This window comes from Nicotiana tomentosiformis, chromosome 12, assembly GCF_000390325.3.
Source record: "Nicotiana tomentosiformis chromosome 12, ASM39032v3, whole genome shotgun sequence".
NCBI lineage: Eukaryota > Viridiplantae > Streptophyta > Magnoliopsida > Solanales > Solanaceae > Nicotiana > Nicotiana tomentosiformis.
This window is the reverse complement of record NC_090823.1, coordinates 96,766,656-96,781,069: the sequence shown is the minus strand read 5'-3', so window position 1 is coordinate 96,781,069 and position 14,414 is coordinate 96,766,656. Positions and strand designations below refer to the sequence as shown.

Genomic DNA, 14,414 nt, shown 5'->3' with positions numbered 1-14,414 from the left:
ATTGCAGTATAACAAAAATTAATATATAAAAACATATTATCTAGATATATTTTGGCTTGACATAAAGAGACGATTTTGAGTATATATATTTTTCCACTACAAAATGTGGCTTTGAAGCACACAACATGACATGAGGCCACAGCCCACAGGAGACAAAGGAAACCTACAAGGCTAAGACTCTTCTTCCTTAAAAAATGAAAGCAGACAACTTTGTTTGGCTTCCGGTGAAACATTTTCGACATAAAATATCTTTATTAAAAATCAATTCAATTAAAGCCATCATCTTCTTAATCTAATGAAAATTGTTTATCTTCCAAATTAGTAATAGCGTCTTATTAAATCAGTAAGGGGAATATATCTTTTCAATGTTTTTCTAGATCTACCATGATTTATCTTAGGCAACTTAGCAGAAGAAGCATATGATTTATGAATAGTGCAAGTGACGTAAATAACTTTTATTAAGTCCTCAAAACTAAAGGGAAAAAACTAATAATAATCCACCAAATTTTTCATTGTAAAACTGGCATGTCTGCCCACTCGTATAATTGTGCTAATGATGGGTCCGATTCTTTATGTTGCTTTCAGAGAGTTTGATGTTACATTTAACTGATTTTACTTTGATTAGGATTGGAACACTTGAAAATGTTTTCTATGGAAGATGTTTTCCTAAAAAAATTTCTTGAAAAATAAGTGATTTTTTTACTTTTTTTTTTTTTTTTTTTTTTTGATATTTGGCTACTTAACAAAAAGGTTTTTTGAAAAATATAATCTAGGAAAACACTATGGGAAACGAAATGGGTGAAGGCACGTGGAGGAGCATGGCAGTGAGGTCTGGCCTAGGGTCAAGGCGGGGGATCGAGGTTCTAAATTGGAGTCAGGATCGAGGACGTGAGTCGGAGTTCAAATACGGGGCCAAGATAGGGGTTTAGGGTTGGGGTCCAGATCGTGTAGGGGTCTAGGGTCGGGGTCAAGGTTTAGGGGTAAGATCGGTGATGAGGGTCAAGATCGGGGATAGGAGTCGAGGTCGGAGTTCGGGGCGAGTTTCCAAGTCAGGGTCGTAATCAAGATCCAAGGTCGAGACCAGTGATTGGGGCTTAGGTCAGGGTTGGGGTCAAGGTCAGGGTCAACATTCAGGATTAGGGGTCGAAGTTAGGGTTCGAGGTCGAGTTGGTGTAGCGGTCGTGGTTTAGAGTTAGAGAAGGATCCTGATTCTAACCCCGGATCATTATTTCGACCCCAACCTCGGACCCCAAACTTTGACCTTGAAGAACCTGACCCCAACCCTGATCTCAATCCCGATCTCGATCCCGACTCCGAATCACGATCTCGATGTTGACCACTAACTCTGACCTCGACCTCGAAACCCGACCTGAACCCGACTTCGATCCTGATTTTGAACCGAACTTAACCTTGACCACGAACTTTGATCCTCATACCCCGACCACAAAAACCAACTATGCTTCTAGCCCCGACATTAACCCCTGACCTAACCCTAACCCCTAATCTTGACTCTCAACCCAGAACTAGGGGAAGGGGGCCGAATGAGGAGTGGGTGGTGGGTTGGGGGCAGAGCGTTGGTTGGGGAGGGAGAGGTTGGCGGGGATGGGGTTTTGAAGATGAGCGGAGGGTGTCGCGGTAGAGGTACGTCGAGAGTCTGGGGCCCAAAATGGCAAGGATATGTAGATTTAGGGGTGAGGGTAGGGGCGGGGAAGATTGAAAGAGAGTTTTGGCAAATATTTTCCCTCATCTAGGTAGGAAAGTCATTTTCCTCTATGAGTTCAAAAGGAAAATATTTTTCAAATTATTGAAGGTGACGAAACATGAAAAACTTAAAACAATATTTTCCAAAATATATTTTCATTCGTACCAAACACACCCTTAGTTCCAAAGAAAATTTGGTCTTTTAGAATGATTGCTTAGCCCCCCCTCCTTCAAAAACAATCTGTATGGTTTTTACCAATGAAAATATGAATTAATTAACTATGATAAGTCCCCACCCCACCACCACCCACCCTACCCCCTGTCTTCTTTTCCTCTCTTTCTCTCTCCTGCTTTCTTCTTCTTCCCTATTACTTCCCTTTCCCTTTCTTTCTTGTCTGCTTGCCCCCCCCCTCCCCCCCCCCCCCCCCCCCCGCTTTCCAGATCTACCCCTTTTATATTTCCGCTTTCCCTTTCCTTTTCTTCTTCTCCTTTCATTCTCTCCCTTATACCTCGTCGCTTCTACCCTCTGTCCCCCTATTTTCTAACGCACTGACCTAGCCTAGCGGCGGCAGCGACGGCTGAGATAATTTTCCAGCGAGCCTCGGGAGAAGCGGGCGGAAAATTCCAAAACATAGCTGCTGTGGACAACATCTTTCTCGGCACTCATTATGACTTCAAGTTCTATTGTTCTTGCTTAGAATTTGCTATTTGTTAATATTGGGTCAGCTGCCTTTTATCCTTTTATCCAAGACAATTCCAAAGTTCTACTTGTGGGAGTTGGTACCTCCCGTTTTTCCAGTTTTCCTTTGTTGTGTTAGTTAAATTGATTATTCACCGTATTATGTGCATGTAGTTGCAACTTGTCTTCTTCTAGTTTGGTCTGTTACCTTGCGTGTGTTAGTGATTCCCCTTACTCTGCCGTAGGTATAGTGGTTGTGGTCTGGGATGGTCGAGTGAGGTCATGTTCTCGGGGGGGAACGGGGGGTGGGGCGGGAGGCAAGGGAGTTAAAGGGAACAAGGGTGTCTGTAGGTTGAGAATTGGGTCATGGAACATAGGTATATTGACGGGTAAGTCTATAGAGTTCGCGAAGATCCTCCAAAAGAGGAGGGTCAATATAGCGTGTGTCCAAGAGATAAGGTGGGTAGGGTTGAGGGCGAATGATGCAGACGGGTATAAACTTTGGTACTCAGGAGTCCAGAAAGGTAAGAATGGAGTGGGCATCTTGGTGGATAAGGAACCTAGAGAGTCTGTGGTTGAGGTTAGATGAGTGAATGATAGATTGATGATTATTAAGTTGGTGATTGAAGAGTGCACCATAAACATTGTTAGCGCCTATCCCCCGCATGTGGGCCTAGATGAGGAGGTTAAACGACACTTCTGGGAAGGGTTAGATGAGATTGTACGCCAGGTTTCGTCTGCTGAGAAGCTATTCATAGGAAGGGATTTCAATGGGCATATTGGGTCGACCGATGGTGATTATGGCAAGGTGCATGGAGGCTTTGGTTTTGGGAAGAGGAACGGAGGAGGTACATCGTTGTTGGACTTCGCTAAGGCATTTGGTTTGGTGATTGCAAACTCTAGCTTTCCGAAGAGGGAGGGGCATTTGGTTACTTTTCAAAATACGGTGGCGAAGACTCAAATTGACTATCTCCTCCTCAAGAGGTGTGACAGAGAGTTGTATAAGGATTGCAAGGTGATTCCGGGTGAGATACTCGCGACGCAGCATAGGCTCTTGGTGATGGACGTTGGTATTATATTAAATAGGAGGAAAAGGTCTACTCGAGGAAGACCGAGAATCAGCTGGGGAGCCTTAACTAAGGATAAAGCCCAAGAGTTAGAGGGGTGGTTGTCATCTATGGGAGCTTGGAGAAGCAGTGGTGACGCGAGCACTATATGGTCAGCGACATCAGACTGTATTAGGGAGGCTACGAGAGAGGTGTTGGGGGTCTCGACGGGCATCTCTGGTGGGCACAAAAGAGACTGGTGGTGGAATGAAGTGGTCCAAGGTAAAGTGGAAGCGAAGAAGGCGGCATACCTGAAGTTAGTGGGGAGCATAGGTGAGGAGGAGAGGCGAGCGTGCATGGAGAGGTATAAGGCAGCTAGGAAGGAGGCTAAGCAGGCGGTTAAGGAGGCTAAGACTGCGGCTTATGGTCGTATGTACGAGGAACTAGGGAAAACGGCGGGGAGAAGAAGTTATTCCGGCTGGCCAAGTTGAGAGAGAGGAAGGCTCGGGATTTGGACCAAGTGAGATGCATCAAGGACGAAGATGGTAGAGTATTGATGGAAGATGCCCAGATTAAGAGGAGATGGCAGACTTACTTTCATAAACTTCTGAATGAAGAAGGGGATCGAGATATTGTGCTAGGAAATTGTAGCATTCCGAGAGTCACCGTGACTTTGGATATTGCAGGCGTATCGAGGTTGAGGAGGTCGTGGGAGCTATGCGTAAGATGAGCAGGGACAGAGCGACCGGGCTAGATGAGATTCTGGTGGAATTTTGGAAGTGTGTGGGGAGAGCAGGTTTGGAGTAGTTGACTAGGTTATTTAATGTTATTTTTAAGGTGAATTGGATGTCGGATGAGTGGAGGTGGAGTACGGTGGTTCCATTGTATAAGAATAAAGGTGATATCCAGAGTTGTAATAATTATAGGGGTATCAAATTACTAAGTCATGCCATGAAAGTGTGGGAGAGGGTGGTTGAAACGAGGGCGAGGATGACAGTGTCTGTATCCGACAACCAGTTCGGGTTCATGCCAGGTCGTTCGACTACATAAGCTATAAACCTTGTTAGGAGGTTGGTGGAACTGTATTGAGAGAGGAAGAAGGATCTGCACATGGTATTTATTGACCTAGAGAAAGTGTATGACAAGTGTCACGACCCCAAATTTCCTCCGTAGGAGGTCGTGATGGCACCTAGTCTCTAAGAGTAGGTAAGCCTATCAATGCTGAATAATAATAGATATCTGAAATAAATAAACTACAATTCAAATAATTACAACTCCCGAAACCTGGTAGAAATAAGTCACAAACTTCTAAGAATTTATTCTCTATGTCTCTATACATCAGAGTCTAAAGAAAATAAGGAAGACAATATACTAAGATAGAAGGGGACTTCGGAGTCTGCGAACGCTGGCAGATATACCTCGAAGTCTCCTCGTACAACTACTGTACTGATGCCTGGTCTGATAAGATGTACCTGGATCTGCACAAAAAGATGTGCAGAAGTATAGTATGAGTACACCACAGCGGTACCTAGTAAGTGCCAAGCCTAACCTCGGTAGAGTAGTGACGAGGTTAGGTCAGGCCCTACTGGAAAATAAATAATAACATGGTAAAATATTTAACAATATAATAAGATAAAATGATAATGAAAATAAATCAATTAGTATATCACCATTTAATTATACCAAATAATGGCAATTAATACATCGTGGAAGCAAAACATAATTCTTTTCAACTTTAAGAAAATCACAACAATAATCAAAGGCAATTGCGGCCATAAATCAATATCCACAAGAGCACTTCCGAGGTACCGCCTCGTAGTCCCAAATCATAAATAAATTCACAATATCTCATTTTCTTATATCACTGCGGGAGCCTTCATAATTTATTGTAAAGAAAATATTTTTTCCGAAATAGTATCCCGCGTTTTAGCCATCCTTATCACACTGCATGACTTCTAGTAGTTTCCCCTACTAGCCACGCATATCAAGCCACCCTTATCTCACCGCATGCGTTTCAACACCCAAACCTTATACCACTGCATGCGTATCAATATCACAATATATCATAATTTTCACCTCAAGTGCCCAAATATTTCAATTTGCCAAAATAAATCAACCACAATATTTTTTCATAATAAAGAGCTCACGGCTCATGCCAAAATAATTCAACAATAATATTTTTCACAATAAGGAGCTCATGGTCCCATCACAATGAGTACGAAAATCTCACAAAAATATTCGGGAATAAATAACTCAACAAAATAATATTTAAAAAAATTTAATACGTTGCTTCAAAATCCAAATTTAAAATGTCAAATAATTCATATTTATAATATTAAATTTAAAGAAAATCAACCTTCAAATAATACACAGTTAAAAGGAAACTAAGTTTCAGCTAAAAAGGTAAAACAATTAGCAGGAAAAGGTCAAGCAAATTTAAAGTATAAACATTTAAATCAATGATGAAGAATATAATAAGGTAAAATTATTTAGTTAATATGCAACAACGATCTACACAATTTAAAGACATAATCCTTCACATTTAGCCCGTACACACACTCGTCACCTCGTGTATATGACTTTCAACACATTTTAATTTATCACATCAATAACAATCCTAGGGAAACTTTCCCCCCCACAAGGTTAGACAACTCACTTATCTCGACTTGCTCCAATTTAGCTAAGTAGTATGCCTTTTTCTCGATTTTCCGACTCTGATCGACTCGTATCTAGTCATAATTAATTCGATATAGTCAAAAAAATTATAGGATTCAATTTCATAAAAAAAAAAATTCTATTTTTCAATAAAATCTGAAATTAGCACAAAATTCGCCCGTGGGGCCCACGTCTTGGAATCCGGCAAAAGTTACGAAATATGAACGCCCATTCAACCACGAGTCTAACCATACCAAAATGACTAAATTTCAATAACAATTCGACCCTCAAATCCTCAAATCTATCCAAGAGGGTTTTCAAAATGTTTCAACTTAAATTACCAATTAACTGATAAAAACAATGATGGATTTGGGTAATCTAACCAAAATTGAGTTAAGAACACTTACCCCGATATTTTCTCTGAAAATCTCCCAAAACTCGCCTCAATCCGAGCTCCGAACCATTAAAAAGTCCCATTTTTTCAGAACTTAAACTCTCTACCCTGGCTTTTACTCTTCACGATCGCGAACATCCACACGCGATCGCGAAGTACAAATTTCCACTTTTCGGATTTAAATCTACGCTATCCCGGAATATCCCATGCGATCTCGAAGCACAGTCTCCGCAAGCCTACGCGATCGCAAGCCTTCTCACGCGATCGCGAAGCATTAAGCGCGTGGCCCAGCTTCTGCCTCATTAATCTACGCGAACGCGACCTTCTTCACGTGTTCGCGAGTCACAAAATATCAAAGCTACATGATCGCATCCCGCTTCACGCGATTGCGAAGTACAAAACTCAGCAGCCCTCAATTAACCTTATGCGATCCCGATGCACAGATTTGCCCAACCTGCGCGATCGCGGACTAGCCCACGCGATCGCATAGCACAAAATTCCAGCTGTCCAATTAACCCTATGCGATCGCATACCTTCTCACGTAATCGCGAAGAAGGGAATCAACCTGCAGAATCCAGAATTTCAGCTATTAAGCCAAGTCCAAAAATGATCCGTTAAGCATCAGAAACTCACCCGAGCCCCTCGGGACCTCAACCAAATATACCAACAAGCCCTAAAATATCATACGGACTTAGTCGAGTCTTCAAATCATATCAAACAACACTAAAAACACGAATTACACATAGATTCAAGCCTAATGAACTTTGAAACTTTCAATTTCTACAAATGACGTCGAAACCTATCAAATCAAGTCCGATTGACCTCATATTTTGCATGCAAGTCATAAATGACCTAACGAAGCTATAAAAATTTTCAGATCTGGATTCCGACCCCGATATCAAAAAGTCAACTCCCCGGTCAAACTTCCAAGCTTAAATTCCTATTTTAGTCATTTCAATCCTAATTTAACTACGAACTTCCAAATAAAATTCCGAACATGCTCCTAAGTCCAAAATTACCATACAGAGCTGTTGGAATCATCAAAATTCTATTCCGGGGTCGTTTTCTCAAAATATTGACCGAAGTCAAACTTAGCATTTTAAGGCCATCTTAAGGAACCAAGTGTTCCGATTTCAACCCGAACACTTCCAAATACCGAACCAACCATCCCCGAAAGTGATAAATTAATAAAAGCACATACGAAGAGTTTTATTTAGGGGAATGGGGTTCTAAAAGTCAAAATGACCAGTTGGGGCATTACAACAAGGTTCCTAGAGAAGTTCTCTAGAGATGCCTGAAGGCAAAAAGTGTGTCGATTCCCTACATTATGGCGATTAAGGACAAGTATGATGGGGCTAAGACTCGGGTTAGGACAGTAGGAGGCGACTCTGAGCATTTTTCGATTGTAATGGAGTTATACCAAGGTTCTGCACTCAGTTCATTCTTATTCGCCCTGGTGATGGACACGTTTACACACCATATTTAAGGGGAGGTGCCATGGTGTATGCTATTCGCCGATGACATAGTTATGATTGATGAGTCGCGAGCCGATGTTAACGAGAGGCTGGAGGTTTTACAACTAAAAAATTAGGTTTTAGCGACGGACAAATTTTGTAGCTAATAGTAAAATCCGTCGCTAACTCATTTAGCGACGGATTAGCAGCGGATTATCAAGAATATCTGCTAGCTACGAGTATTTTAGCGACAGATTAGCGACGATGTTCGTAGCTAATTCCAATTTTTTTTTGTAGTGTTTGGAGACAGGCTCTTGAGTCTAAGGGTTTCAAGTTGAGCAGGACGGAGACGGAATACCTGGAGTGTAAGTTCAACGCTGAGCCGGGTGAAGTGGGCGTGGATGTGAGGCTTGAATCACAGGTCATCCCGAGTAGAGGCAGCTTCAAGTACCTTGGTTCGGTTATCTAGAGGGGGGAAGGGGAGGAGATCGACGAGGATGTCACACACCGTATTGGGGTAGGATGGATAAAATGGAGGTTAGTATCTGGAGTCCTATGTGACAAGAGAGTGCCACCGATACTCAAAGATAAGTTCTATAAAGCGGTGGTTAGACCGGCCATGATGTATGGGGCTGAGTGTTGGCCCATTAAAAACTCACATATGCAGAAGATGAAAGTAGCAGAAACGAGGACGTTGAGGTTGATGTGGGGGCACACTAGGATAGATAAGATTAGGAATGATGATATTCGGGAGAAGGTGCACGTGGCTCCCATTGATGACAAGATGCGGAAAGCGAGGCTTAGAGGGTTCGGACATGTTCAGAGGAGAAGCTCAGATACTCCGGTACGGAGGTGTGAGCGGCTGGTTGTGGAGGGCACGAGAAGAGGTAGAGGGCGGCCTAAGAAGTATTGGGGAGAGGTGATCAGGCAGGATATGGCGAGGCTCCAGATTTCCGAGGACATGACACTTGATAGGAAGATGTGGAGGTCAAGTATTAGGATTGTAGGTTAGGAGGTAGTTGAGTCTTGCCTTACTTAGTACCATTGTGGGACTAGCGAGGTAGGATTTTTGTCTAAGATAGCTAGTGACAATGTTGTGTCTTACTATTTCGCTTTTCATTGCAGGTCCTATTTACTAGTTATCGCTTTTGCTTTGCATCTTTCTTCTGGATTTCATGGTGTTCCTATTTTTTCTATGATTGCTATGGTGATACTAATATTGTCTCCTTTTGATCTTTTGTCTTTTTGTTTTCTTGAGCCGAGGGTCTTTCGAAAACAACATCTCTACTCCTTCGGGGTAGGGGTAAGGTCTGCGGACACACTACCCTCCCCAAACCTCATTAGTGGGATTTTACTGGGCTGCTGTTGTTGTTGTTGTTGTTGTTGTTGTTGTTGTTGTTGTTGTTGTTGTAACTATGATAAGTCTAATAATAAATTATGTAAAGACTTTATTGCATTTATCGATTTGCCTGTAAAATACATTTCTTGTCAAGTTAGCTATGGCTAATATTAACTCCACTTATGTGAAGTTCGTATAACTCGTCCCAGGTTCAGGTAAAAGATAATATTGGCAATTTAAAAATATTTGCAGCATCATGAATCCTCCCAATATTGTTGCAAATCAGCGTCAATAACGGGTACAACTTATTTAGGATTGCTGTAAAACTGATTAGCTATTAATTTATTAATGATTATTTGGTTTTTTGCCCTCCCAGCAATGAACCTTATTATATTTATTTGAATACGAATTTTAGGAACTTCTGGTGAGAAAAAATATTGTTAAGAGGACATGGAGTCGTGTTTGGTATGAGATAACATAGTTTTCAAAACTTTTTTTTTTTGTGGAAAATACGTCTAGTGATCAATGGAAATAGAAAGACGCACACTTACATAAAACAAACAAAAGTATTTTAACGATTTGTAAGAGAAAATATTGGCACTAGACAAGGATAACAAAACCATTTGTAGAATTAATGAACATCAAGTTACGTTATTCCTTAGTTGATCATGTTCCTGGTTAGACAAATTTGGATCAACATAAAGTGTTGTTCAACTTGCTAATTGCTAATGGAATAATTGTCTCTCTTTTTTTTCCCGATGTCCTCTTTGCATTCTCAAGAAAAATATTGTTTTCTAAAAATATTGGTATTGGTTGCCACTTGCCTAGTCTAAAATTGGGCGAAAATTAGCAGTCTTGTTGGAATTAGTAAAATAGTTGGGCTTCTTATTTTGACGGCCCAATACAAGTTTCAATTTAAAGCAAACCCAACCGCATCCTACGTCTAATCAGATCAGGAAAAACATGGAATATCGATGATGATTAACAAAGGATATAATTACTTTTAACTTTCCCTTTTTTAAAGTTAGAGTTCGTTAAGTATTATGCAAAAAGCGTTTCCCCTGTTTAATACTTTTCGTATGTACTATTCCTATTTTATGACTTGCGGGGATGGTTGGTTTGGTTTTGGAAGGGTTTGGGTTGGATCTGGAATACTTAGTTCCATAATAGTGGCCTAAGGTGTCCAAATTTGACTTGAGTCAAAATTTTGAGTAAACGACTTCAGAATTGGGGCTTGAAGATTCCAATAGGTTCGTATGATAATTTAGGACTTGGGCGTATGTTCAAATCGAGTTTCGGGTGGACCGGGAGCGTTTCGACGTTTATTATTGTAAGTTGGCATCTTGAAGGTGTTAGAGTTTTTTAAGTTTGATTTGAAGTAGACTTTGTAATGCCTGTTAGGGATTTCGAGCCTTGAAATAAGTTCGTATAGTAAATTTTGACTTGTGCGTAAAATTTGGCGTCATTCCGAATTGTCTATGTATGATTCATCGCGTTTGGAGTTAGTTGGAAGAAGTTTGAAGTTCTAAAGTTGATTTATTTAGCTTTGAAGTGCGATTCTTGGTTTTGATATTATTTTACTTTTTTTCGAGGCTTCGAGTAGGTCCATATTGTGTTTATAGACTTGGTGGTATATTTGGACGGGGTCCATAGGGAGGGTCCCACGAACGCGATTGAGGACCTAGCTCCTATTCACAAACGTGGAGCTATCTTCGCGATTGCGAAGAAGGCTGAGGCAGGGGGAAGCTGGAAGGCATTTAGCCTTCGCAAATGCAGTTGTGGGACCGTGAACGCGGAGGGCCGGGGGTATGTGCATCGTGAACGCGACCTAGGTATTGCGAACGTGAAGAGGAAAACCTGGGCTGAGGCAGTTTGATCTTTGCAATTGCGAGGAGCTTTCCGCAATCGCGATGAAGGAATCCTGGGACATAACATAATATTTATAAGGGACTTAGGCTCATTTTCACCATTTTTCATTTGGCTTGGGCGATTTCGGAGCTCTTTTGTGGGAGATTTTCATCGAGCATCATGAAGTAAGTGATTTCTACCAATTATGAGTAGATTTTAGTATATGAGTTTGTGGAATTTTGTATAAGAACTTAGTGTTTAGTAAAAATAGGATTTGACCACAAAATTGATTATGGAATTGGGAACAAGTTATATATTTGAGCTCATAATGACATGGGTAACATTTATCTTCAAATATTTTTGAAATCCGGGAACGTGGGCCTGATGTTGACTTTTGTTGACTTTATGAGTTGGGTTGAAAAATTACTCTAATAGTTAAATTATGAATCTTTGAGCATATATTGATTGGTTTATATGTCCTTTGATTAGTTTTGGGTTGCTCGGCGTTGATTCGACGTGACTAATAAGGTTTGAGAGCCGGGTTGAGGGCTTAGAAACAAGGTAAGTCTCTTGCCTAATCTTGTAAGAGAAAAGTATCCATGTAGGTATCCTAATTGTTTTGTGCTACTTGTTATGAGTGCTACATACGTACGAGGTGACCAGAGTCTGTGCGTAGAGAGATTCATATTTATGTCCGGGTAGACCTAGATCCACATCATGCCTTAAATGTGCTATTTAAATTAAACTTGTTTGTTTGATATTTGAATTTATGACTTAGATTGAGACTAGAATAAATACATTGACCAAGTCTGTCACTTTGGATTTTGTAAAATATTTGATGAACAATAGTTCTGTATCTTCTCGACTCGCATGTATCTTCGTGAGTGAGAGACTTTCTCTACTCTTATGGGATCGGGTTGTTCGTCACGACATAATTTTAAATTACTCTTATGGGATCGAGATGTTCGCCTCGACAGGATTTTAAATTACTCTTTTGGGATTGGGCCGTTTGCCTCAGGACTGTAAATTACTCTTATGGGATTGGGTTGTTCACCTCGGTAGTATTGTGAGTTATTCTTATGGGATCGGGCCGTTCGCTTCGACAGTATGGTGTAACACTATTCTTATGGGATAAGGCAGTTCAGCTCGGCAGACTCATGCATAATACTTGAAATTTGATTTAGTATTGGTATCAAATGGTTTTGTGCCTTCGAGGCAGGTTATGGTATTTAGTAGTTTCATAATAATTTTTATTTAGGTTTTTCGTAATAATTTGATATTTATCTGTCTTGTTTCTAATTGTTGTGTTTCATACATGTCTACTTTATGTATCTTATTATTTGACCACTAGTAAGTGTCAAGGTCGACCTATCATTACTACTTCTTTGAGGTTAGACTAGATACTTACTAGGCACGCGTTGATTTACGTACTCATATTGATTGTACAGGTACAGAGACAAGTACATTAGGTGGTCATTTGGGCGTGTAGACTTACTACCCAGAGACGTATAGGTGAACTGCTCTCCATGTTTCGATATGCAGCACTCGGTGTCTCCTTCTTGTCATGTTTATTATTTCTATCTCTTTTATTTCAGACAGTAGCTATAGAGATTTTATATATTCTGCTAGTTTGCTCATGCACTTGTGAAACCGGGTTTTAGGAGTTCTAGTGGATGTTCACAGTTGTACATGATGTTATTATTATTATTTCGCTTATGTTTTATTCATACTCTGTGACTTGGTAAGGAGGAATGTATGTGTTCCATGATTTCTAAATTTAACTCCACTTACTTAATGAAACTTCCTGAGTTTGAAAGTTAAAAATGGATAACTAAGTGGGAGGTTCACCATTGTCTTTCCTAACGGCACCGTTGCGTGCCATCACGGACTAGGATGAGAATTGGGTCATGACAGCTTGGTATCAGAATACTAGATTCACATAAGTCTCACGAGTCATGAGCATACCTAGTAGAGTCTTTCAAATCGGTGCAGAGACGTCTGTACTTGTCTTCAAGAGGCTATGGGGTGTTAGGAAACTTCTGTTTCTTCATCTCCTATCATTCAGTTGATGTTGTACTAAGTTCTTTCTCTTATTCTCACAGATGGTGAGAACACGCGCGATCTTAGTACCCGGCAGCTGAGGGGCTGCTCCCTAGTCATCAGACGTAGAGGCAGAGGTAGAGGCTGAGGGAGGGCCACAAATCCTATTAGAGGACGAGGACGTCTTATAGTTTCCCTAGTAGTACCACCAGTGGATTCCAGTGGAGGATCCTATTATTGAGGAGCAAGATGAGGTACCTGTAGCCGAGCCGACCCCGGCAGACTTTATGACAATACCGGGCTTTCAAGAGGTTATGGGTCCTATGTTGCAGTTCATGGATTATATGACTCATGGTGCACTATTCCCTGCAGATTTGACCACATCTCAAGCGGGAGGGGGAGAACAAACCTCTACCACTCATGCTCCCTGGCACGCTGCTGTCAATTATCAGACCCAGGTGTACTACCTACAGGTGGAGTTCAGCTGGTTGCAGTGGTTAGAGCAGACACAAGATCAGCACGCGACCGTTGATGAGAAAAAGCGTCTGGACAGATGGACTAGGTTTCATCCTCCCGCATTTAGCGGTGGACAGTTAGAGGACCTATAGGATTTCATTGACTGTTGTAAGGAGATGTTGCATAATATGGGAGTAGTGGAGTCTAACGGGGTGGACTTCACTACATTTTAGTTGGAGGGGAAGGCCCGTAGATGGTGACAGTCTTCTCTCCAGAGCAAGCCAGCAGGTTCACCTCCCTTGACTTGGGATCAATTTACACACCTCGTCTTGGAGAAGTATATTCCCCAATCATAGAGGGAAGAGCTACATGGTCAGTTTGAGCAGCTCCAATAGAGTCAGATGTATGTGACTGATTACGAGACGAGATTCACTAACTTGCCTCGTCATGCAACTATCATACTCCCCACACATGAAGAGAGAGTACAGAGGTTTATTGCAGGCTTGCACCCTGAGATTCAGGTTTCTAAGGCACAAGAGGCAGAGAAGGGGACTCTATTCTTCCAGGTTGTAGAGATAGCTTAGAGAATCGAGCATATCCGCAATCAGAACAGAGAGTTCATGTCGAGGGATAAATGACCTCGACATTTTGGTAGATTTAGCGGCACCCCATCTAGGGTGGGGGGTCAGTTTATGAGGGGCAATCCTAGCAAGCCCATGCATTCAACACCACAGCCTATTCGGGGTGATTTGGCGCAACCCTACTTTAGCGCCATTCCAGAGCATACTTACCCTCTGCCAGC

The 14,414-nt window shown here is 41.4% G+C and overlaps 1 protein-coding gene across 1 annotated transcript; it reads left to right on the top strand.

Annotated features, from left to right (window-relative positions):
- The first annotated feature begins 2,984 nt into the window (after positions 1 to 2,984).
- On the top strand, positions 2,985 to 13,764 carry LOC138903081 (uncharacterized). Its single transcript, XM_070190996.1, has 2 exons — positions 2,985 to 3,708; positions 13,529 to 13,764. Exons 1-2 carry the CDS (start codon positions 2,985 to 2,987, stop codon positions 13,762 to 13,764), a joined length of 960 nt encoding a protein of 319 aa, XP_070047097.1.
- Positions 13,765 to 14,414: the final 650 nt, after the last annotated feature.